Raw genomic sequence first — 26,090 nt, 5'->3', positions numbered from 1 at the left:
AGCCAGACGGTGGTGGCACACACCCTTAATCCCAGCATTTAAGAAGCAGAGGCAGGTGGATTTCTGAGTTCAAAGCCAGCCTGGTCTACACAGTGAGTTCCAGGACAGCCAAGACGACACAAAGAAACCCTGTCTCAAAACAAAACAAAACAAAACAAAAACCCCAAAGACAGGTGGTTGTGGTGCACACCTTTAATTCCAGCACTCAGGAGGCAGAGGCAGGCAGTCTCTGAGAGTTTGAGGCCAGCCTGGTTTACAAACCAAGGTCCAAAACAGCCAGCACTGTCTCACAGAGAAACCCTGACTCAAAAAACCAAAAACCAAACAAACAAACAAAAAACCCACCTCTAATTGCAGTTCCCAGGGATCTGATGCCGTCTGGTCTCCTTGGGCACCTACATGCATGTGGTGAAAATAAGATCACACAGGTACACACACATACACATAAATTTTTTTTAAAAAAAAGTATCTTCAATCACCTACAGTTGCATGTATACCAGAGATCCAAATTTGCCAAAGAAATAAATGTTAAGGGACTGGAGAGATGCCTCAGTCGTTAAGAGCACTGGCTGCTCTTCCAGAGGACCTGGATCAATTCCCAGCACCACATGGCAACTCATGCCTATCTGTAATTCAGGTTCCAGGGCTTCTGACACCCTTTCATAGACATATATGCAAGCAAAACACCAATGAACATTAAATAAAAATAAATTATATATGAAATAAACATTAAAATATTTATTATTATAAATATTTTTAAAGAAATATTAATTGCATTTCAAGTAAAATATTAATGTTTATTTCCTTATTTGACTACCATTTATATGTACGAACTGAGGCAAAGACTTTGCTTACATTTTGTGGAACATGCTGGGCAGTTGTGGCACACTCCTTTAATCCCAGCCCTCAGGAGGCAGAGGCAGGTGGGTCTCGGTGAGTTCAAAGCAAGCCTGATCTACAGAGTGAGTTTCAGGACAACCAAGGCTACACAGAGAAATCCTGTCTTGAAAACCAAAAAGAAAAGAAAAAGAAAAAAAAAGAAAAAAAGAAAAAGAAAGAGAAAGAAAAACATTTTGTAAACATGACCCAGAAATATGCTTTATGCTGTTCATTTGCTTCTCATTATTAGATAATCAGATAATCATTAGTATAGAGGTTGACAAAACCATACAAAAAGAAATGTGTTTGCAGCCATAGCCAGAAAAATGAACGCCCAAGCTGCAGAAGTCTACTAAGTCCTTTTGTTTCTTTTTAAAAAGGAATCTTTATTTTGTCATTTCAGGGGCCATGTACCAGCCAATATCACGAGATAGGGACAATAAGTAAATGCACACAGAAGCAAGCTGCACCAAACAGATGTGTTTAAATTAACAAGTGACAATCTGTGCAATAGTCTCACAACTGCTGTCACATGAGGTGGACAGAGAGAACTATGAAGAACCCCAACACTTAGTTGCTCAGAGGTTGCTGACCAACCCCAGAATATCTCAGGGAGGGCACTTCTCCACGCCGGCGCAGGCCACCCCTGCTTGCCCGCTGTTGCCTCATGGACGGCACTCTTCCTTGGGCGGTGCCTGCAGCTGGGGACCTAGCTGGGGACCTGGCCGGTGTGCTTTGGAGATACTGGAAGGCACTCTGGCGGCCTACCTGCCTCTCTGCACAGTTAAAGGTCAGGGCAACCCCCACATTGCTCTTCATGATTCTGGAGGAGCCGTCGGAAGTACCATCAAAGCACCGGCCAAGTGCAATCTCCTTAGCTGTACGAGGGTCCTGGTCGGTGACAGTATAGATACCGTAATTGTGGCCCAGAGGGTCCAGGGGTGCCAGCATGGTGTACTCACTGGTGTCATTGTTGACTGCTAGGGGAAGGTGGTTGACCAAATACTCATGCAGCATAGAGTTAACACTGGCTCGACGGCAGCTGCCTTGGGGGATGACCTTCACTAATGTGCGGTCTACGCGGTCTTGGTCATAGAGCATTCCACTGCACTTGAACTCCAGGCAGGCAGATGAGACATTTGGCTGGTCTCTGTCCCGAGTACTCTTCACATCTCGGATCCCATAGAGCTTCCCCACAGTCTGCCGGTGCGTGCCCCCCATGTTGCGGGATCGTACATTCACCTCTAGGGGCCCCACGATCTTTACCTTGATGTAGCAGGCCCTGAACTCCATTGGCTTGGGCCACCATGCCAGGTAATCTTCAGTCCAGCTCATGGGGTCATCTTCATTGAAAGGAACTGTGTTGTAGTCATAGCGATCCCCCTCAATCTGATAGAACCGGAAGTGGGGCGCGCTGGGCGGTGCCTCTTCACAAGCCCTAAGGTTCTCAAAAGCGTAGATAGGTCCATTGCTCTCTTCAGCTGAGTTAGGCCTTGGCTTGGCCATACTGATTTGGAAAGCCGTCTTTTTAACACGTGGATCCTCATGGTCTGTCCGACGGTATTTAAGTTTGTTGAGGTAGGGCTGAGGGACACCGATGGCATTTGGGTTGAATTTAGGAGAAGACTCTACCGCCTCTAGTTCTTCTCCAGAAAGGCTTGCCAAGACATAGACAGAGTAAGCATCAGGGGACTGGTCATCGCAGAAGGCAGGCAGGCAGGCCCCATTGGGGCCGGTGATGACACTATCAAACCGTCCCCAGGCCCTGGGGTTAGATGAGAAGCCAGTTTTGGGCTCCAGGTTGATCACCGAGACTACAACCCCCTGGATTTGCTCACTAGGCAAGAACCTCTCACTCCGGTAAGTCCTCACCTTGATGAAACACCTTCGGCTTTCAGGGACATCCAGGTTAAAGAGCCTTCTCTCGCGAATCTCCATGTTGCCCACTAGGAAGGTCCTCTCTTCCCTCTTGTTCCTCCTTTGGTTTTCAAATTTGAAATCGCCTTCCTCTTCCCACAGTCCTGTATCTGGGTTGAGCGACCAGAGTTTCATGGCTGACACATGCTCTGGCATCTTCACCTGGTTCGAGTCAAGGTGGACCTTCACCTTGCCAGCATTCAGTGACTCAGAAGTGGCCTCATCCCTGAAGTCCACCGAGAACATACCGTATGTTCGAAGGGGAAAGGTGTCTCCTTCATCGTTGATGAAGTTCAGGTCACTCTGGGCAGCTGTGGCCGTGGATATATTCCGGGGATCCAGGAAGGTCACGCTGGCCTTCACCTTCCCTGTGAAAGGCTCCCCATTCTGCCTATAGAAACTTTTGGATGGAATCTCCAGTTCAGCCACGGGGTCTTCACCAACCACCTCTCCCAGGGGGATGATATTGGTTTCCATGGCTTCCAATGTGATGGGCTCTTTCTGCCGAAGCATCTTGATCTCATGGAACACAGCACTCCCCTTTCTGTTGAAGGGCAGCACTTTGGTAGTGTTGACAAACTTCTGCAGCCTGTCCACAAATGTGAGCACCAGTCTCTCTGTATCCTGGGGGATGTGGAGGGTGAACGTGCCCTTGTAGCCAGTCATGCTCACACGGTTATTCCCCACGTACACATGGCCAAAGCGCATGGGCTCCCCATTGTCAGCAGCACTGACTCGGCCCCTAATGATGCTCCGTGTCTCTGTACATCGCTGGCAGCTGCACTCCATGGCCACTTTGGTGGGCAGCGTGTACCCACTACACTGGATCTCCCTCTCTTCTGTTCTGGAGATGCCACAGCAGTTCTCCACGGCATCCCGGCACCGGATCCCATTGTCTTGCTGCCCAGCACAGGTCTTGATTGGGCAGCGGCCTACATCATAGTAGAAGGAGTTGGTGGCATTCTGGAAGCAGTCGTGGGGCAGCCGGATAAGGTAGCTCTCAGGGGTTGGGTTGCAAGGACTCTCATCCTGTGCTAAAGAAGAAACGGTATGGATATTAAAGTATAAATTCATATCTGACACAGAGTACCTCAGCTCAGTGTTCTCTCTTTCCCTTCCTTTCTCTCCTCTCTCAATTTTGTTTTTGTTTTGTTGAGATGGGTTCTCGCAGAGCCCAAGCTGGGCTCAAACTTGTGCTGTAGCCTAGGATGATCTTAAATTCATGATCCTCCTACCTCTACCACCCAGGAGCTAGGATTACCAAATATGTGCCTCTGAGCCATCTTGGTGTGTGTGTGTGTGTTTGCAAATGTGTGCCTCCAAGCCAGCTTGACGTGCATGTGCATGTTTGTGTTTTTAAGTGTGTGTGCCTCTAAGACAGCTTGGTGTGTGTGTGCGTGTGTGTGTGTGTGTGTGTGTGTGTGTGATGGGGACTGAACCCCGTTCCCTGTGTATGCTACACAATTGATGCTACACAATCTATCACTGAGCCCCATCCTTTCCTTTCTAGTTTTCAAAGGACTTATGTATCTGCAACTCTGACTCTCACTGAACTTCCTTGGGAGTATGAAGCCGCTACTACTGACCCTGTTTTTATTTATTTATTTATTTATTTATTTATTTATTTATTGTTTTTTTTTTTGAGACAGGGATTCTCTGTAGCTTTGGTGCCTATTCTGGAATCAGCTCTTGTAGACCAGGCTGGCCTCAAACTCACAGAGATCCGCCTGCCTCTGCCTCCCAAGTGCTGGGATTCTGACCCTGTTTTATACATGCACAGGGAACAATAATTACTGAGGTCAGTAGAATAGCAGTTCTCAATGGAGGGATCTTGAAAATGTGTGAAGATGTTTTGAGATGATCAGCGAAATTGGAGGTGTTGCTGGCATATAAGAGAAAGGAGTTTATTCGTGACCCGTGTCTTGCCGTGCCTGGCACTCTCTACATCCTCAGTGATTTTCACACATCCAAGAAAACATTTGTGTAGGTAGAAACCCTGTTTTTGTTTATTTTGTATACATGGGTGTTTTGCCTGTGTGTATCTATGCCTACAGAGGCCAAAAGACTATCCATGGAGGCCAGAATGATGGCATCAGATCCCCTGGAACTGGAGTTACAAATGGTTTTAAGTTACCATGTAGGAATAGAGCCTGGGTCCTGTGGAGAGTAGCCAATGCTTTTAATCACTGAGCCATCTCTGTAGCCCCAGAAACCTTGTTTTAACTGGGCATAGTGATACACACTTATAATCCTAGTACTTGGGAAGTGGAGGCAGAAGGATCATAAATTCAAGACCATTCTTGGCCATATAATGGGTTTGAGGCCAGCCTGGGCTATATAAAACCTTGTCTCAAAAAACAAATAACCAAGCAAACAAGCCTTGTTTAAAGTAATGAGAGTCTGGTATTTTCCCCATGCGGCTATCATACATTGGAGTTCTCAAGGCTCGAGAACCACATGACTCAATCTAAGACTCCACTTCCACTAGCTTGGACCAGTGCCCAAAACTGTTTACCAGTTGAGCAAAACAATGTCTTTGTAACAGTAGCATTCAAGGACTGAACCTCCAGGACGCCACCTCTGTACCCATCAACCCTTGTCAGTCACATTCATGGGCACTCTTGAGTAAACACAACGATAAACTCTCTTAGTTTATCTTTCTAGTTATTGTGCCAAAGCTTTTAGCTACTGACATAGTTCTATTTCGCATAACATTGTTTTCTCTTTAGTCCCCTTTATGTTAAACTTAAAGCAATGTACACATATCTTAGGAAAGAACATGCAGTTGTTATCTGGAAACTGAATAATGAAGAATCATGAAAAAACCACTGTGCTAACAGGGTGTGTAGCTGTGACAGTTGACACACTTCATGCCTCCTCCACTAAGGCCCTTTGCCATGTCTGATCTGAGGTCTGTTGCTCAATTTTTTAGAGTCTGTGAAATATTCCATAACTCTTCCAATGAATTTTCATTTCCTCTGCTTTGTTTTGTTTTATTTAGGCCAGTTCCTAAGATCTCCTATTCCCCCTCACTTTCCAAGGGCAGGCTTCATAGACCTTGGGCCTGAAGTCTTTCCCCCTCCAGTTTTTTCTAGAAGCCAGCCTTAATCAGGTCACCCTTTCGTAAAACGCATTCTCAGCTCCCCGCTTCTGTAGCCCCACGATCGGTAACACTTCTCCCTCCACACACACTGCCCCTCATGACCCTCGAAGATCAGGACTTTCCAACCTTCACTGCAAAACAGTGTGAAGTAAGAAGCATTGGAGTCAGCATGCCCGGGTTGTATCTCAGACAAAAAGAAGACTCTTGGGGGTCATTGAAGAATATCGGTTTGGGGGCTTTATTTTGGGGGGAGGGCTGGCTTTTTGAGATAGGGTCTCATATAGTCAAAGCTAGCCTTGAACCCACTGTGTAAGAGAAGATGACCTTAGACTCCTGATCCTCCCTCTGCTTCCCAAATGCTGGGATTGCATGCATATACTACTATGCACCTGGAAGGTATCTAATTCTATTTATTAGGGCCTGGGTTTCTATTTTAGCTACATTTTTTAAAAATGAATTTCTGGGGCAAGTTGACAGAATCTCATGTAGCCAAAGCTATCTCAGATTCACTATATAGCTGCCGCTGACCCTGACCTTCTGTCCCCCTGCTTTCATCTTCTGGGTTTTTGCAGTCCTGGACACTGAACCAAGGGCTTCATTCATGCTAGACAAGTACTCTACTGAGTGACATCCCCAGGTCCTGCATGTCTTTGTCTTGATTGAACTTTTTTTACATTTACACATACACATACACACACACACACACACACACACACACACACACCCCTCAAATGATGGTTCTGTGACAGTAAGACGTAGCTCTGCACTGTATCCCAGAGGGCCTGGCACTGTGCACATCATTGCAAACCCCAAGCTTTTCCTGTCTAGTGATGTTGACTGGAGTGCTCAGCCAGCCTGTTGCAGACCCAGGACCCTTGCGACCCACACAGGCTTACCGATGACCATCAGCTGGGCGACCTTGGACTTCACAGCCCCAGCATCACTCTGTGCCTTACAGAAATACTCCCCTGCCTGGTCCTGCCGCAGGTTCCTCAGCACCAGCTTGCTTTCGTGCTTGTAGAGAGAGGGATCCAGCAGTGTATTGTTGTGGTACCTGTAAGGATGCAGAGGTGGAGCCCCAGTAGGTCATGGGAGGGAAGGTACACCTGAAGATGTGCCAGGAAGTAGAGAACTGGAGATGGTTCACTTTCATTTGGCCTGCCCAAGAGCACCTGATTGGTTGGGAGTTGAGAAACTGCTTTGAAGCCCCAGTCCCACCTCTTAATTGATGGGGAATCTTTAGACAACTCCTCTCACCTCTCTGGAGTACAGCTTCCTGCTCTCCAGCTGACCTCCCAGAACCGTTGGCATTCTGTACAAGCTAGTGGCTGTAAGTGCTTATTGGAGAGTAAAGAACTCACTCCCAGCGTTGGGGATTCTGACCTTGCTAGGGGAAGCAAGACCAAGGAATCTTGCTGATCGGTCTAAGAACATGTGTGTTAGTATCCTAAGATCAAGAGACATTTTGGACCTGGGGATGGTGGCACATGCCTTTAATCTTAGCACTTGGGAGGCAGAGGTAGGTGAATCTCTGAATTTGAGCCTGCTTGGTCTACAGAGCAAGTTCCAGGAAAACCAGGGCTACAGAGAGAACCCCTATCTTAGAGAGACAGACAGACAGACAGACACACACACACACACACACACACACACAGAGAGAGAGAGAGAGAGAGAGAGAGAGAGAGAGAGAGATATTTTGGGAGAATGAACTGAACTTTGAGGCATAAGAGGGCTGGCTGGTTGTCGGCAGCCTCCACCCTGCAGGCCCCACTTGTAAATGCCATCATTCAGATTCTGCACCAGTCACCCACATATGACTATGTTCTATCAGCCATGACTACTGTTATAGACACAAGGCAAGTAAGCTCTGATTTCTAAGAGAGCTGGGTAGGGCAGCCAGCAGAATACATACCAGAAGTACTTGTCGGGACTGGGTTTCCCTGTGGCCTTGCAACACAAGGACACACTCTCCCCGGCCCGCCGTGCTTTCGTCTCAGGGTTCATAACAATGTATGGAGTCTCTGGGAAAGAAGATGAGAAACAGTGTCTGGGTTTCTTTGTGACAGATTCTAGAGAGCCCTGCTTCCCTAGGGTCTATGATGATATTGAAAGTGTATGGTGGGCTGGAGAGATAGCTCAGAGGTTAAGAGCACTGGCTGCTCTTCCAGGGGTCCTGAGTTCAGTTCCCAGCAACTGCAAGCTAGCTCACAATCTATAATGAGATTTGGTGCCAGAACACTATATACATAATAAATAAATAAATCTTAAAAAAAAAAAGAAAGTGTGTGGCTTTATTCTGTCCCCTGCTGATCTCCAGTGCTCCCCTAACACCCAAAAGAACTGATCCCCAGAGGATTCCCTCCTCCACCTTCTCCATCTGTGGCCTGCTCTCACAAACTTCTCTGGTAGTATCTGGATGGGACAATGGAGAATTCAGTGGACCTCAGGCCAGCCACACTCTAAGTGCTGCAAAGGACAGAACTGATGGCCCCACCCCCACTCATGCATTATTCATGATCTTCTGCCCCCCCAGCATAACCTTTCTTTTTCTTTTTTTTTTTTTTTTAATTATTATTCTACACCATTTCTGAGCTTCCCAAGCTTCTCTCTGACCTCAAACCTTTGTGGTAATTGACTATTTTAAACAAGGTGGTCAGAGATGTCCTCATGCCTCAGGGTGCTGGACCTACCAAAATCTAGGAGAACACTCTGTATTGAGTCACACAACAAGTGCAAAAGCCCTGAGGCAGGGATGGGTCTGTATTTGGGAAGCAGACAAAGAAGCCGATGTGGCTTTAAGACATTGATTCTGCATAGTGAGAATCTAAAAAGAAGAAAAATTAGGGAAAGCCCGGGGATACAGGGCCTGTGGGTCATAGTAAAGATTTTGGGTTTTTCGCTGTGTGAGCCGGGAAAGGAGCTTTCAACTTTGCAACCCCTCCTGCCACAGGGCCCTCGGTCACCTGCCCTCACGAACTCTGCATTGATGGTGGCTGACTTCAGGCCAGTCTTGGGCATCGTGAGCACAATAGGAGCAAACTTGGTCTTGGTGATTTTCAGGATGGTCTTGCCATCGGGACACAAGCCGGGAACTTGGAACCTCCCTCTGCCGTCTGTCTGGGTCAACATCTTTGGTGCCTTGGCCAACAGGTAGACAGTGGCCCCTGGAGCTGGGGCACCTCCAGGGAGGGAGATGACCCCATAAAGCATGAAGTCCTGGCACATGCAGGCGTCGCAGTCAGCATTCACCTGGCCCATGGGACAGGTCAGGTCACAGGCTGTGGGACAAGGAGCCAATCAGCAGGGCTTTATGGATTCTGACCCATCTTTACCCCATCCCAGTCTGAGTGCTCACACATATTTCCTTTCCTCCTTTTTTAACCCTTCTAGCCCTGCCTGGACGACTAATTCCTATCTACCCTTCAGATTTAGCCCAGGAAACGACATCCTCTTCTTTCTTTCTGTCTGTCTGTCTTTCTTTCTTTCTTTCTTTCTTTCTTTCTTTCTTTCTTTCTTCCTTCCTTCCTTCCTTCCTTCCTTCCTTTCCTTCTTTCTTTTTTCTTTCTTCCTTCCTTCCTTCCTTTCTTTCTTCCTTCTTTTTTTTTTTTGTGTGTGTGTAGGATTAAAGACAGGGTTTCTCTGTATAGTCCTGGCTGGTCTTGTAGACCAGGTTGGTCTTGAACTCAGACATCCATCTGCCTCTGCCTCCCAAGTGCTGGGGTTAAAGGCATGAATCACCACTGTCCAGTTGATTTCTTCTTTCTTTTTTTAAAAAATTTATTTCTTTTAATTTTTATGTGCAATGGTGTTTTGCCTGCATGAATATCTGTGGGAGGGTGTCAGATCTTGGAGTTACAGACAATTGTGAGCTGCCACGTGGTTGCTGGGAATTAAATCAGGATCTTCTGGAAGAGCAGCCAGTGCTCTTCACCACTGAGCCATCTCTCCAGCCCCACCCCCGCCAGCAGATCTCTTAAGCTGTGATCATTGACAGTGCCCTGAGTTCATAGCTGTCCTGTACGTCTCCCATCAGAGCAGTTGACATGCTCAGAAAGTGGTAGACTCAGTCTCACACTGACCCTCTAGCCGGTCCTTCAGGCTATTTCAGCTTTACCAACACAGAGGGCCAGTGCCCAGAGTGGGGCAGGTACCTGTGCAGGCCGGACTCACACAGAGCTGGCCTTCCTCGGAGGCCTCACTGCACAGTGACACTGTCTGTGCCAAGCAGGTGCGGGTACGGGTCTGGACGCCAGTGTGACCACAGGCAGCTGAGCACTTGCTCCAGGGAGACCAGGGGCTCCAGATGCGCTCTGAATCTTGTCGCAAGGACCCTATAAGATGAGAGCAGGAGAAGTCACTCCCCCCTCTCCAGGGGATTGGGTCAGGAAGTCTGACCCCAATGCTGTTTCTTCTCTGCTGAGGGAGCACAGGTCCCTGTAGGCATCATAAATCTTACTGATACGTCTATTTACTTCAATGAATTCATAATAATTTTGAGACACTCTCATGTAACTGAGTCTGGCCTCCAATGTCTGATCTTCCTGCCTCTACCTTCTGAGTGCTGCAATTGTAAGGAGGCAGGCTACCGCTTATTCAGTTTAGGTGTTACTGGAGACGAAACCTATTGCTTCGTGAATGCTAAGGTAGCACTTGACCAACTGAGCTACATCCCAGTCCTACAGTAATTTTTTTTATCCTAATAAGGGAAGTCAAAAGTCTTGAAGAAGTAGTGTCTCTGACTTGCACAGAGGTAACATATGGGTGAAAGGTTTTTGGATTTTGTTGGTTGGTTGGTTGGTTGGTTGGTTTTGGTCCAGCACTGTTGCCTTAGGATCTATGCTGTCGGTAGGCCATCGTCCTCCACTAGTGTGAAAACAACTACAGGCTCCCTGTAGACAGGCTCCCCGGGAACTCAGGGCCTGTAGTTCACAATGACCTGGATAGCCAGACTCCTGCCGACCTCCTTACCTCTCTTCTGCAGCCTGTGTATGAAAAGGAGGCTCAGCCCTTGCTAGAGAGACTAGCTGGTCTCCCAAGACCGTAAAACTGTCATAGCATCAGGGTCTGCAGCATCAGTATCGACAGGTAGAGCCCTAGGGGCAGGGTGCCCATCCAGAGTGCAGGCCTGCAGCAGATCACCTAATATCTGTACTATCCAGTGCATGGGTGGAATGGCATATAAAGAACACAGATTCCGCAAACACGGACATGGTTCGAATCCTTGTGTAGCACTGAGCTGTGTAGCTAGTGGACTAACTGGACCCCTCAAAGCCTTGTATATCCTGTTGAGATAGCAATCCCTCAAAGGTCAGTTGTCAAGGCTGAATAAGGAGGGTAGTCAGCATCTTGAACACAGAAATTGTAGCCGCAGTTGGCATTTAGCAAACCCAGGCTCAGCTGCTTTTTTCATTATCTTGTGTAAGCTTCATCGAAGCCCTCAAGAATGAAGGGACACACCTATAATCCCAGCACTTGGAGGCCTGAGTCTGAAGATTATAGGGGCTACTTTGAGCTACATAGTAAATTTGAGCAGTCTAAACTATGAAGTGAGACTTTATATCAAAACTTAAAAAAAGAAATTAAAAACTTTTAAACCCTGTAGATACACTGCTACTCTTGTTCCACATATAAGAGGCCAGTAGCTGTAATCCCCAAACAGGAGGATCACGGGTTCAAGGCCAGCCTGGGTAATTTATGAAGAGTCTCTCAAAACAAAAATACAGAAAAAAAAATTTTTAAGAGGACTAGGAATGTAGCTCTGTGAAAGAAGACAGTATACGAGGGGCCCTACGTCCAATCCCTAACACTGAAAAAACATGTGAAAACATAAGACTAAGAGCCTCAAAATCTTGTCTAAAATACACACACAGTTGCAGATGGGCACAGAGGCACATGACTGCAATCTCAACATTCTGGAAAGAGGCAGGAAAGTCAGGAAGTTCAAGGATAGCCTGGGCTACATAATGTTTTCTAGGTCAACTAGGGCTAGACCCTCATGTTCCCCCTCAAAAAAGGAGAAGGGGGAGGAAAGAGAGCTGGGGGATATAGCTCATAGAATGCTTGCCACACGTAAGGCAGTGGGCTGGAGACTCAGCCTCTAGGCATGCTGCCACATTGCCTAGAATCCCAGCACTCGGGAGGTGGTGCCAGCAGGAGGATCGAAGTTCAAGGTAATTCGAAGCTACTTAGGAAGTTCAAGGCCAGCCTGGGCTACGTGAATACAGTTGCTCTAGGCTCCTTTTCACATTTATAAACCCAGCTACTTGGGACAGAGCAGGAAAATCGCAAGTGTAAGACCTGTCTGGGCATCTTAGTGAAATCCTATCTCATTCCTTAAGAAATAAATAGAAGAGCAGAAGGCCGGAGATGTAGCTCGGTAGTAGAGGGCTCTAGCATAATGTCCCAGATCCAATCCACAGTACCCCCAAAATAAGTAATGGATAAATAAACAACACAGTTTATACATAGTAAGCTAGAGATTCAAACCCCAGAAGTTAGACCCCAAGCACCATCTTCCCTCCTGAGTCACTGGAAGTGAACCCAACAGGTTGGCTGGGACAGATCTGGGGCTCTTATCACATTAATGATACTCAGTGGCTGTTAAGAGACTGGGAGAATATGCAGGTATGTGCTATTCAGATCCTGGCTTCTCCTGTACCAAGGCTGCTGGGAGGAAGGACTGGGGTCATTCAGACTCACCTGGTGGGCAGAGGAAGCGCACTGTATAATTGGAGCAGTTCTGGCCTGGTCTCTGTTCCCTGTTGAGGCACCAGAAGCCCTCACGGGGACTGCCATGAACCACCTGGCCAGTGCTGCCCGCAGGCATCCAGTCAGTGGTCCGGGCCTCTAGCCGCAGGGGATGGGCACACACACGCTCCCCATAGTAGAAGCGAATAGCATCCAATCGCTCATAGTCACCCTGCCCACCTGGGTGGTCGATGTTAAACCAAGTTGTCCACTCACCAGGACCTGAGAGACAGAGCTGGGTTGAGGAGGAACCGTCCCTGAATAGCAGGTGAACTCCAGCTAGCCTTTCCTGGTGCATCCCTGAGAACCCTCCCTGTTTCTGTTCAATCCCCATTTCCCACCCCCCCCAACCCCTTATTTCACCAGCAATTCTTCAGTCCCTTCTGTGACTCACAATGTGGAGCCCTCCATTCCAGTCTCATCAGCCTGGTGGACCATGCTAGGGGCTTTCTTGTCCAACCTCTCTTTCTCCCACTCTGTCCCTTTCTAACACTGTAGATGGGGTAAAGCTTTCTCCATGTGGCTTGGACCACAGCATTCTCTGGCACAAAAAATCTCTTAGCAAGGCACTTAGGATATCGATGCGCTATTTCTTCACCCTCATCCATCCCTTTTGTCCCCACCAGCTCTAGCATGTTAGCACCCCATTTCTGGAATACACCAGGCAGCTTCCTGACTCGGAACTTTCTTATACTGCACTCCCCTGCCGGGAGAAAGCAGCCAAGTGTCTTGTTATAGTTTCCCCAGAATCCTAACATCCTCTCCAGGCTTCAGAGCTAGGAAGCTCAGTGAGGACCCCGTTCCAACCCTCCCTGCTCCAGTGAAGACTCACTGTCCGGGGAGTCAGCCGGCTTGGCAAAGGTGTTAGAGGTCCTCTTCACAGGCCGAACTCTTCTCACTGACTGGGTAAGCATCGTCTGTCTCCCTGCATAACAGAAGAAGAAGAGAAGCCAGGGCTCCCAGGGTTTGGAGATGGAGAGCTGGTCTGGAGAAGTGGGGAACAACCTGAACCCTGAGCATGGCTCCAAATCCCCAGGCTGTGCCACTCACTGCTGTGAAACCCCAAAGGCTTTCTTTCTCAGCCTGTTTCCCATAAAACACACAGTGAGGTTGGCATGGAGGGCTTGCCCAACAAATGACAGTTCCCTTTCCAGTCTTGTTCTGGAAATGGATGAGCAGCTAGACTTGGTGGTACACACTTGTCATCTCAGCACCTGGGAAGTGGAGGCGGGAGGGTCAGAGGTCCAAGGACAGTCTTGGCTTTGTAGTACATTCCTGGCTAGCCTGAGCTACATGAGACCCTATCTCAAAGAGAAAGAGAAAGAGATAGAGATAGAGATAGAGACACTAGGTTTAGAGGTGCATGCATTTAGTAATCTCAGCACTTGGGAGGAAGAGGGAAGTGGGTCTCTCAAGGCTAGATTGGCCAATCAGGCTATATAGTGAGACCCTGTCTCCCACCCCCACCCCCCCAAAAAAGAAAAAAAATGGGAAGGAGTCAGAAGGAATGGAAGGGGACAAGAGAGGCCAATGAGAATTAATTTTATCAAGATATACCACACATGTATGAAAATGACATAAGGAAAATCATTATTATACATATTTAGTATATACTAATTTAAATTTTTTTAGGGCCAGAGAGATTACTTGACAGATAAAGGCACTTGCCACTAAGCCTGACACTCTGAATTCATTCCTAGGGAAAGAGAACAGACTTCCAAGTTATTCTCTGACTTCCCCACACACATACACAAAGAAATAATTACATAAATCATTACATAAATAAAAAACTTAAATGGGGTTATCAGATACTTCAGGCAGCTAGTAGGTTGAGACTCCTGCTAGGGAGTCTAGATCAGTTCTGGGGAAGATGGAGCCTTGTTTTCCTTTCCTATAAAAATGGAAACACTAATTTTCCCTTCATAGGGTGCTGCTGGCCTGAGGGTCCCATGAAATGAGACAGCAATAGCTCTTCAGGGGGCTGCAGACTCTGTCATCTCCTAACTAACCTTGGATAGACTGTCTAAGCCACTTGAGCTGTCCTCATAAAAAGAGGACAGGAAGAGTTCATTTATAAAATCCTCAGAACAATGCTTAGCATAAATCGTAAGCTATGTTATGATAAATAAATGTTAGCAAGATATTCTAGCTCAGTGTTTGACACAAGGAGTACCAGTTCCTTTCTCTTGACACGCTGGCACTGAGAGCCACCATCCCATAAAGGGCTCGGTGAACCTACTTGGCCAGGGGTCTTCATTGTTTCAACCACACCCTGAGTATGAGCAGAGGGCCCTCAGGACAGGGGCAGCCTTCTCCAGCCCTTCTCTACACATAGCTGGGTCGAGGGCTCCAGAAGCAGAAGGAGAAAGGCGAGCAGAGGCGAAGGCAATTAACTCACAGGCAAGGAGCCAAGTCAGAATTCTCTGTGCAGCTTAATTGGGGTGATGGGAGCCCTTTTAATCAACCTAATCTGATTTCCCCTCAAATGGCTGAATGTTAATCATCTTCACAAACAGCAGCTGCCAAGGTGGAAAGGGCGAGGCAGGAGGCGGGCACACACGGTGCTGGGGTGCTGGCGCAGTGCAGAAGCTGCCTTTGTTCCCGCATCTGTGGTCACAAGCCTGCGGGGCACGTGAGGGATTGTGAGCAGTTTTTGCATTAGCAGCGTGATTAGAAATGGGAAGAGGCCAGGGAGTCGGGAGAGAGAGAGTTCTCCATAGGAGTGCAGACACCTCAGGCAGTCAGCGGCTCCACTGGGCATCTTCTTTCTGATTTTTGGGTCACCCCTGGGAGCAGAGGACAAGGAAACCAGGACAGATTCTGGTGTGTCCATCAAACTTGGCTTCGGGGTCTAAAGGAAACTGGGTTTTTAGGGCCAGAAGTATTTTCATGCAACTGAAAACAGACCAACCCCAAACCTGCTTCTGAGAACTCTTGTGTTTCCCCTGTGACTCCACTCTGCTTTGGCTGCCAGGAAGCTTAGAGCTAAATTTGGTGCACAGGGGCAGAAACTTTCCTAACTTTTTTCTTTCTCCCCATGTGTGACTATTCATCCTGGACCTTTGATTCTGTTCTGTGAATAAGAACGATCTCAGAGTTGAGGTAGGAACCGAGTATAAGCTATCAAACAATCTTAAGTCTCCAGGCCAGGCAGATTCGTAATTGGGTCCCAGAACAGAAACGACTTCACTGCGGCAGGTAGAAGCTATGGGAGCAAGCTGAGACTTAGTGCCTACCGAGCACAATGGTGAGCTCCAGGACCAGGAAAGACAATACCCAGATCTTGATTGCTGCCATCTTTCCCTCAGGCCACGTAGAAATGTCACAGAGAGGTGATGCTGCTTCACCAAGTTGGACCTGTGGTTCCCCAGGGTTGTTTCACAGAGCCAATGATCTACAAAGAAGCAAAGGGAATCATAGCCCACACTTCTGGGTCACTGTTTTTTGTTTGTTTGCGTGCTTGTTTTTGTTTTTGTTTTTTTGAGACATGGTCTCCTGTAGTCCAAGCTGGCCTCAACTTCACTGTGTACACAAGAATGATCTTGAACTTCTGATTCTCCAGCCTCCATCTTCTGAGTGCTGGGATTATATTCTTGCACCCTGAATTTATGTGGTGCTGGGGATGGAGCTCAGGGCTTCCTTCAAGCCAGGCAAGCACACTACCAACCAAACTCCATTCCAAGCCCAAGTCACATCTCTTACGGCTCCAGCACAAACAGCTCTTGACCTCTCCAGGGTGAAGATTAGATAGAAAGGAGTCTTGCTGAAGTGACATCTGCTTGAACAGCCACACTGAACTGTCTGGGAGATGTGGAAATGTGCCAGGTTCCCCAGCAGACAGGCCTTAAGGGAGAACAGTGATAAAGAAGGTCCTTGACAGTAAAAGGGGCCTGGCTTACCTCCAGCAGCTGCTGGGTAACTTACTGACCACTTTCAAGACCCAGGCTTTTGTTCTGCAACCCTTTGATGGGGTTCATAGCTTTGAATGGGTTTACATATTAAGGCCATGCAGTCCTGGCCCCAGCAACAATAGACCCTCCTACAGGAGACAGGCAGACCGAGAGTCACCCATGCCTCAGTCGCACCACCTCCAAGAACACATTCCCAGATGTGCACGGGCCACAGCTGGAACTCATTCTGGCCTGTTTGTTTTCGACCTGGCTAGGAACACCATAGCCAGGAGCCAGCTAAAGGGAACTGGATGGGGTGCATAGTGCGAACCCAGGGTTCCCAATAACTGGGAACATAGAGTCAGGGCTGCAGGACTGGGGAGAGGTGAACTTGCCCAGACATAATGTCAAAGAACGGGTATGGTGGCCCAGGCTCCTCTTGACTGGATATCTTTCCCCCATAGTTAGAATCAACCCAGAATCTGATCTAAAAAAAATCTTCCCCTCCAGCTGCGTATGATGACTTATACCTATCTTCCCAGCACTTGGGAGACTGAGGCAGGTAGTGGCTGTGAGCTGGAGGCCAGCCTGGGCTATTACAGTGAGTTCCAGGACAGCCTTAGCTACAGAGCAAGATTTTATTTGTTTATTTATTTTTAAAGTTACCTTCAATCACCAAATCCGGTGCAGAAAGAAAAGGGAAGAAAACGTCTCCTTTCTGGAAGAAAAGAGACAAACAAATCCACAGCGCAGACTGTCTAGCCTTGAAACCGCTGTACCAGTTGGTTCAGGCTATTCCAAGCTCCTGGGCTCTGAGCTTGCCTGCACAGCCAAAGCCAGCTCCAAGGTTGTCAGAGAGGCCAGGTTGGCCTAAGGCACCTTGTGGAAAAGCCATTTCCCATCTGGCAGCCAGCAGAGAGCCTCTCTATATCCCACCATTTCCTCCCAGTAGGCCTGACACTCTGGCTCCCCAACCGATGCTCGCCGGAGCTCCTGGACAGTGCACAGTGGCTGGCCACGGAAGGAAAAGGTACAGAGACCCAAGATGGGGCCACTGGAGGGATTGTGACTTCAGGTGGGCAGGACCGAGGCAAGACTTTGGATAATAAGGGGCAAAAGAGGAGTGTCAAGCAGAAAGGGGGATCTTTTGTGGGAGATGGGGTGGTCAGCCAGCAAAGAAAGAACAAAGAGGTGTCTAGGGATGGGGTAGGAGCAGAGCCAGGCAGTGAAATATAAGGGTGGGGTAAGAGGGTTGGAGCTCACCGTGTCCTGAATAAGGCTTTTAGCTGGGGGTCCAAGTCTTCTTCACCTCTCCAGCCGTCCAGCCGCAGGCCCTTATATAGCACAGCTGGTGGCTCAGCCCGTGGCAGCCAGCCACGGGAAGAAGCAAGGAAACCAGATCTGAGCATGAGGCTCCCTCCCTTTCCCCACATCCCCAGCAGCTCACAGGGGCAAGAATTTAGCCTCAAGATCCTTGGGGGATGTGAGGGCAGGGTGGGGAACGATGCCATAGAGCAGTGATGGCCCAAGTGGGCCATAGCCTGGGCATAACAGTCTATGTCAGCGAGACAGGGGTCAGGAGGAAGGCTGGACACTGGACCCAGTCCTGGGAAAGGGCCAAGGGAATTCTCCATCTGGGCAGCATTTCATAGCTTGGGATGGTGTGTGCTGGGCTAAGCTTGGACTGCTGATGCCCCACATTCCCCATCTGGCCAGCCCATGCACAACAGGATCTTAGCACATACTCCGAGAGTCTCTTTGGCACACAGGTCACCTCATCTCTATGGATGAGGGTGTCTGGTCTGAGCTGGGCAATGACTCAGCTTCTTTGACCTTTGAAGGTGCACTCAGGGACCCCCAGAAGGGATGAGGGACAAAGAGTCTGGGGTACAGGATATCAGCTGGTAAGAACAGTTCATCTTTACCCCTCCCCACTTTCATCTGTGTTCCTTCCTGCACTCCCTGTGTCCAGAGAGATACAGCAAGCGAACTGCTTCGAAATCCTGCCAGGTGTGTGTGTGTGTGTGCGCGCGCGTGCATGTACATGTGTGCATGTCTGCCTGGATGGATGTCACCCAGCAAGCCTTACCCACATGTGGGTGACTAGAGCTGCTCCCAGCTCCCTCTTCCAGCTCCAGCCTGAGGATGCCTGTTGTCTTAGGCCACACCTATCTAACTATCTAACTAGCATCATAAGAAACAGCTAGAAGGGAATAAGAGCACTTATGCAACATGAAAAAAGCCCTGAGTTCCATCTACATAAACCAGGTGCGATAGTACATACCTGTAACCACAGAACCTGGGAGATGGAGGCAGGGCAATCAGGAATACATGATCATCCTCAGCTATACAAAGAGTTTGAAGCCAGCCTGGGCTCCATGAGACCCTGTCTCAAAAAAACAAAACAAAGCAAAAAGCACTCAAAAGGCTGTTAAAATATAGGCATCTGGGAACTGAAGGCTGGAGAGATGGCTCAAAGCTTACGAGCACTTACTGCTCTTCCAGAGGACTTATATTCAGTTCCCAGCATCCAAATCAGGCAGTTCATAACCATCTGTAACCCCAGTTCTAGGTGGGCATCCAACACCCTCCAGTTTCCATGAACACCAGGCATGCAAAAGGTACACACATACTCATGCAGAAGAAACCATGTTTCTTGGCCCCACACCCAGACTTTCTGACTGAACAGAACACGAGACTTGGCTTTACAATGGAGCCAGTGGTCCTCAGACTGCATTTTGAGAAGAAAACTGGTTGAAAAGATAGAACCATAGCTAGAAGTAGAAGATGCAAAGGGATTCTCCTGAGTCCTGCCTCAGATCACAGCTTCATCCAACTGAGCTGGCCTTCCTGATGGCCTCCATGCCCTCACTTGGAGGTGAAGGCCTGTACCTACAGCAGTCCACAGGGTCGCTCCACAAAGCCTGACTGAACCCTTCTTCATGGCAGGAGGCAAGCTTGGCTGGGCAGTGGGAAGCCACAAGAAGGATGTTGTGTTTGTCACATTTCTCATCGCTGAACCAGGATAAGAACAACAGGAGAGAACGGGTTTATTTTGGCTCACAGTATAAGGATACACAGTCTGTCATAGCGGAAAAGTCACAACAACAGGAACTCGAGGTGGCTTGTCACATCACACCCATAGTCAGGAAGCAGAGAGAGGGGCAGCTACTGCTTAGCCCACTTCTTTATTTAGTCCAGCATCCTGCCATGGAACAGTACTGCTCACATTCAGTGTGGGTCTTCTTACCACACTTCCGAAACTTTCCTAGACACATGCCCAGAGACTTAGTGATTTCAGATCCTTACAATAGGTATTACTCATTACTGACACACCTGCACTCAGAGGAAAGAGCATCTCATGGGCCCGTTCCCACAATGCCGCAGTCCGGATCCTCTTGTCAGGCCTGTGTGGGCGCACATGCTCAAGCCTGCTTGTATCTGCCTTTCTCCGTGTGTAAGCAGAGGGTTAGAAACCTGGTTTCTCATCCGGGACAGGGGTTGAAAGGAAGGGCAGGGAGAGGATGCTGAGCAGCAATGGCTCTAGAGTTGACATAGGACACAGGTCTGTTTGCTCTTTCTTTCTTTTCTCCTTCCTTTTTTCTTTCTTTGTTTTTCCAATACTGGGTTTCTCTGTAGCTTTGGAACCTATCCTGGAACTAGCTCTTATAGACCAGGCTGGCCTCGAACTCACAGAGATCCGCCTGCCTCTGCCTCCCGAGTTCTGGAATTAAAGGCATGTGCCACCACTGCCCGGCCTTTGTTTTTTTCTTATGGGGCCTGTTTTTCAATCCAGGACCCAGCCCTTAGCCAACAGGCCCGTAGTTGTAGCTGGCCCTAGTCTGGCCCAACTCATCAGAGCCAATCCATGAAGCGGCTTCAGCTAAGGCTTGGTGATTTTGCTTTGCTTGTTGTTGTTGTTGTTTTGTTTTTTGAGAAAGGGTCTCAAAAGTGGCAACCTTAGACTGGCCTCAAACCTGGCCTGGGATGACCTTGAATTTCTGATCCTGCTGCCACACCTCCAGAGTGCTGCAGTAACTGTGCCAGGCTGGGTTTATGCAGTGCTAGGACTCAACTCCAGCGCCTGGCATGTCCTTCACCATGTCCTCAGTCCTCACTCAGCTCAGGCTATGCTAGCAGATGTATGAAACGAGTGGAGCCCAGGCGAATGGGTCTGGGGAGCAGACAGACAGGTAGAGAGAGACTGAGCTGTAATCACTAAAATAAAGGGCAGGAGAAACATAAGAACCTGGGCTTCAAAAGTCTAGTCCTAGTCCTGGAACTTTCTGATTCGTGAACTTGGACTAGCAACATCCCAGGTAATCCTAGGCCTCAGTGTCTCCAACCTTGCCTTAAGAGTTTGGGGCTGAGTGAACCCCCCCCCCTCCTCCCCACATACACACCCTGGGCAGCTCTAGGCTAGCAAGGTCTGTTGGCACGTGGAGACACAGCAGGCAGGAGAGAACAGAAGAAATGGCCCTTCGAGGCATGCTGTGGGCAGGAGGCTTGCTAGAAAAGTTGGACGACTGCTGAGGTTGGTAAGACAGGTAAGATGTACCAACAAGGGAAGACCGATGGCAGAGGAAGGCATAGGCTCCCTGCGTTTTAATCCAGCCCTGCTGTTTTGGTCCCCTAGCTCCTGCCCTGCTCCTCTCCCATGTTCCCCTCAGTCTTTTCTCAAGTGCGATTGAATTGTGAGCTATATACAGCTGGACTTGGGAAATCTGAGCATTCCCAAGCCTCTCATCCAAGATCCCCTCTGATGAAGAGGCTGCTGCTCCCTCAGCCAGGACCCCAGAACAGACAGGGCGTGGGAGGCAGCCATAGGCCTGTACTACGCAAGGCTTGGCCTGAATGGACCCCAGAACAGACAGGGCTTGGGAGGCAGCCATAAGCCTGTACTATGCAAGGCGTGGCCTGGATGGATCATCCATCTGGGACGTCTGCAGGCCAACCTTGTCGGCAAACAGCTTCAATCCCCTGCCTGGAATACACTGGAAATTCATTCATCACCCCCACTCCTGCCCAGGCAGAAGAAGAGTTTGGGGCCCAGCTTAGCTGGCCTTCTGGGGCCAAAACCCTTGGTCAAGGATCTCCACTCTGCTGTTGGGAAAGGAGCTCGGCAGGGAAGGTAGGGTGGGCTGACCCTGACGACTCCAGAGGAAGTTGTTGTCTGTCTCTAATACTCTTTGACACCACCACCACCACCACCACCACCACCACCACCACCACCACGACCATAGTTGCCCTCCTGTGGCCTGGAGAGTCTTTACAAACCCAGGCAGGTCTTCATGTAAGCCAAGTCACTGTGTGATTGAAAGTGATCTTGAACTCGTGTCTCCTGCCACCACCTCCCAAATGCTAGGAGTGGAGATGTGCACCTCCACACTCCGATTGTATGGCACAAGCCCAGTGCTCCTTGCACACAATGTGAGCATTCCTTCATCTGAAATGTCCCCAGCCCTTACGTTAGTTTTTGAGATGGGGCTCTCACACTGTAACTCGGGCTGGCTTTGGACTTGTATCAACCTTCTTGACCCTGGCTACAAAGTGCTGGGATTACAGGCATATACCTTCAGGATGTAAAATTAGATGCAGGTGCACGGACCTGCCTTCAGGATGGTTCTCTTCGTGCCTTAACTGCTTCCTTTGTGATGGTTCTATGTCCAAGGTGCTTGTGCCAATCTGCATTTTTCAAACATGGCTTCCACTATATCACTCATTCTTTTTCATTTCCTTTTTTTTTCCATGACAGGTTTTCTCTGTGTAGCCCTAACTGTCATGGAATTTGCTCTGTAGGCCAGGCTGGACTTGAACTCAGAGATCCACCTGCCTCTGTCTCCTAGGTACTGGGATTAAAGGTTTATGCCACCATGCCTGGCTCCATCGTCCATTCTTGTACTAAGTGATTACACCACTCCACATCAAGATGTAGAATTGAATTTCTCTCACCTTGAGTCTCAGGTGACCTCACGACTTCCATGACATACAGCTACCACACTTGGGTCATTCACTGTAGTCCCATGATTCCCAACCTTTCTAATGTTGCAACCTTTTAATATGGTTCCTCATGTTGCAGTGACCCTCAATCATAAAATTATTGTCGTTGCTATGTCATAACTGTAATTTGCTACTGTTATGAATCATAATATAAATATCTGTTTCCTGGTGGTCAAAGGTGACTCCTTTGAAGAGAGGTCATGGTCCACAGCTTGAGAACCACATCTCCAGGGAGACCCAGCTGCTGTAAGAACTCAAATCTAATTCCCACGAGACCACTGTCCTAGAGAAGCCTAGTGCAGCAGCTCTGGTCAACAACCCCCACTGAGCCCAGCTTCCAGCTGTCTCCACCAGGGCTGCAGACATGTGTGTGATGCTGTCTCGGGTCCTTTATAGCAACTCAGCCATCAGCAGAGTGTCATTAAATAGTCTCAGTTAAAGCCTCAAAGAACACATTCGGAGCTGGTCCCAGTATCCATGTAGACACCTGCACTCTCCTGGACATAGCCACTGGCAGATATATACACACATACATATAGTTCAAAATAAAAATGAATCTTAGTGGTTGGAGAGATGGCTCAGCAGTTAAAAGCACTGACTGCTCTTCCAGAGGACCCTGGTTCAATTCCCAGCACCTACATGGAAGCTAACAACTGTCTGTAACTCCCAAGATTTGATATCCTCACATAGATATACATGCAGGCAAAACATCGATGCACATAAAATAAAAATAAATATTTTTTTAAATGCTAGGACTTTGTAATTTTTTAAAAAACAATCTTTAAAATTTAAGGGCTTAGAGAGATGGCTCAGTGGTTGAGAGCATTGCTGCTCTTGCAGAGGGCCTGGATTTGATTCCCAATTCCCACATGGCGGCTCACCACCATCTAGAACTCTAGTCCCAGGGACTTGACACTCTCTTCTGTTCTCTGAGGGCACCAAGCACGCATGTGACACACAGATATAAATTCAAGCAAAACATGCATATACATTAAATAAATTAAAAAGTTTTAGAACTGTAGGAGTTTCTGCAATTGGGGCTGGAGAGATGACTCAGTGGCTGTGATTGCCTGCCAATCTTGTAGAAGACCGGAGTTCAGTTCCCAGAACCCCATCAGATGGTTCACACCTGCCCGTCACTCCAGTTCCAGGGCATCCAATACCCTCTTCTGGACTCTGGGTACCCAGACACACATAACATACACTCACACAAACGTACAGACATACACATACTAAACAAATAGTTAAAAAACACAAATAACTGAATTGTTTATAAAGTCAAAAAATATTCAAAAGAACTGAATTGTTTATAAAGTCAAAGAATATTAAAAACAGAGGAAGGAAGGAAAGAACACTAGGGTTGTCCAGTTAAGTCCTATATGAAATCTTGAGCTGCCGAATCTGTGGGGCATAATAAAATGGTTATCATTTAAGGCAGTGAAACTTGGGTCATTTGTTCCACAGTGACAGTACCTAGAACAGATGTTGACTCCATGTCATCTCTCCTAAGTGGTTTCTGGACCCCTTCTTGTATATCTCAGCTCTCTCAAGCAATTGTTCCATTAAAATGTCCTAGAAAAGGGAGTTGGAGAGATGGTGCTGAGGTAAGAGCATGGCTGCTTTTGCACAGGACGTGTGTTGGGTTCCCAGGACATTGTCCCTCAGGGTCCTGTGTTTCTCCTGCAGTTTGTTTACCTCCTGTGGGGAGACTCGGTCCATTTGCCTGCATCTCTGTCAATATATCTTTCCCCAAACACAGAGATTCTTCCAAGAATACAGGCTCAGTCTCCAGATTTGTGAGATTCCCTCAGTGCCTGTGGAGGTAGGGCTTGGCCCAGGCACCTACCCATTCCTCCGAGAGCTCCTCCTAACAGCCCCAAGCGAAGCCAATGGTCCCTCTTCTGCTCCAGAGTCCCTAAGCACACTCCCCCAGAACTGCAATCACATTCTACTGGCATCGTTTTTCTTGCTCAGCCCTCTGTGGTGAGAGGCCTACAGGAGAAAGCGTGTTGGTCTAGTTTCCCATTCTTGGCATTTTAGCACCCAGAAAGCTCAGAATATGTGTAGAGTGGGCCTGGCCTCTCACACGCCCACAGAAATAGCCCATGGACCATGGTTCACACTGCTGTGTTCTCTGCCCTCCTCAGAGTACCGGGTAAACCAAACCTAACAGACCCACAGGCTTCCCTCAAAGTCATTCCAGAGCCTTCCTCTGTCCCAGGAGAGGCTTGTGCTCGCCCTGAAGATAGAGATGGCCCGGGATACAGGGTGTGGATGACCAGTAGTTGACTCCCTGTAGACCCCTGCGTCCTCAATAACAAGGCTGTTCCCTCCTCTTCTCTGTACTTTCTGGCTCTGGCATGAATCTTGTTGGCGCCATTGGACTTTTAATATTTTCCATTCATGGCCGTTAGACAACACTTCACCTCAAAAATGCTTCCTCCCCCTCACCAAAGGGCGTGCCTTTGCAAAGAGGAACCCAGGATTGAACCAGTAGCGCTGACCTACCCACACTCTAGGCCTTGGAGTTGTCACAGCCTAGCCCCAGAAAAAGAGGTGACAGAAATGTCTTCCCAGCCAATGGAGTGAGCTCTTACGCTGCCTGGGGCTTCATGGTCCCATCAGAAACATAAGTTCTGTGACTCTGTTCAACCTGAGGCCCCAGTCCCATCCTTCCATCTATTCTCTGGCCTTGGCCAAGTGGTTCTGCTTCTGAGAGCTGCATCTGTCTCCTGGGGAGAACCACAGTGCTTATCTTGCCTGGCACTTGTGAGGCCCTCAGACTACATGTTTGGGTCACCGAGGAGCTGTGATAAGCACTCAGAGGGCTGGGAAAATCGCTCAGTCCGAAAACTGCTTCTCACAAGAGCACCTGACTTTGGTTCCCAACACCCACACAAAAAGCCAAGTATAATTAATAGTATAGGCTTATCTTCCTAGCCCTGGAGAAGAGACAGGCAGATCCTGGGAGCTCACTATCCAGCCTCATTGGCAAGTAATAGGTCCCAGAGGCCCTGTCTCAAAATATAAGGTGGTTAGCTCCTGAGGATCAACACTCAGGGTTGACCTCTGGCTACCACACGCATGCTCACACATGTGTATCTACACACATATGTGCACATGAACACACACACACAGTACTTAATCTCTGGCCAGAAAAGCCCTTTCCAAGGTGGCTCTCTACTTCTGCTTTGATGATCAAAGATACCACACTACCTATTTCCTCCAATTCATGCCTATACTGTAAGGAGGGAAGACACATTAACAGAGGGTGAGGGTTCCTATGGGTAAGTCCAAAATCCTCAAGTCAGCCTTGCCCTCAGCAGACACCTGGGAGCCACAAGCTCTGTCCCAGGCCAGGACCCAGATCAGCCTGGAGATTTCCTTTACCCAGGTCCTCTCTGGACAGCGCCCAGAGCTCTGTGCAGCTGACCAATGGCCTCTACTCCCCAGAGTGGGATGTGAGACCAAGGCCACCCTGCCACCATCTTCCTCATTGCTCTGAGAACTGCTAGGCGCACTTGGCTGGAGGATCAAGTGTGGAGAAAGTCTGT

At 48.4% G+C, this 26,090-nt stretch overlaps 1 protein-coding gene across 2 annotated transcripts; it reads right to left on the bottom strand.

Annotated features, from left to right (window-relative positions):
• Positions 1 to 1,239: 1,239 nt before the first annotated feature.
• On the bottom strand, positions 1,240 to 17,958 carry Cilp (cartilage intermediate layer protein). Of its 2 annotated transcripts, XM_048424156.3 has the most exons (9): positions 17,800 to 17,958; positions 15,883 to 16,040; positions 13,479 to 13,571; positions 12,599 to 12,868; positions 10,051 to 10,230; positions 8,863 to 9,177; positions 7,812 to 7,920; positions 6,796 to 6,953; positions 1,240 to 3,830 (listed from the first exon to the last, which is right to left on the bottom strand). In XM_048424156.3, the coding sequence occupies exons 2-9, from the start codon at positions 15,941 to 15,943 to the stop codon at positions 1,450 to 1,452; spliced, it is 3,567 nt and encodes a 1,188-aa protein (XP_048280113.3). In that variant the 5' UTR covers positions 15,944 to 16,040; positions 17,800 to 17,958; the 3' UTR covers positions 1,240 to 1,449. The 2 variants fall into 2 exon arrangements, with proteins under 2 accessions (XP_048280113.3, XP_085545364.2); XM_085689238.2 differs by lacking the exon at positions 12,599 to 12,868.
• Positions 17,959 to 26,090: the final 8,132 nt, after the last annotated feature.

This window comes from Myodes glareolus, chromosome 4, assembly GCF_982192425.1.
Source record: "Myodes glareolus chromosome 4, mMyoGla1.1, whole genome shotgun sequence".
Taxonomy (NCBI): Eukaryota; Metazoa; Chordata; class Mammalia; order Rodentia; family Cricetidae; genus Myodes; species Myodes glareolus.
The sequence above is the reverse complement of the archived record's forward strand: the minus strand, read 5'-3'. Positions and strand labels throughout refer to the sequence as shown.

Excerpts from the sequence above, each read along its gene's own strand:
- Cilp (XM_048424156.3), bottom strand. The coding sequence starts at position 15,943 with ATGGCAGCAATCAAGATCTGGGTATTGTCTTTCCTGGTCCTGGAGCTC. Across the intron at positions 9,178-10,050 it reads TGTGAGTCCGGCCTGCACAG|CCTGTGACCTGACCTGTCCC; the intron begins GTACCTGCCCCA and ends CTTGTCCCACAG. Across the intron at positions 3,831-6,795 it reads CGCCCAGCTGATGGTCATCG|CACAGGATGAGAGTCCTTGC; the intron begins GTAAGCCTGTGT and ends TTTCTTCTTTAG.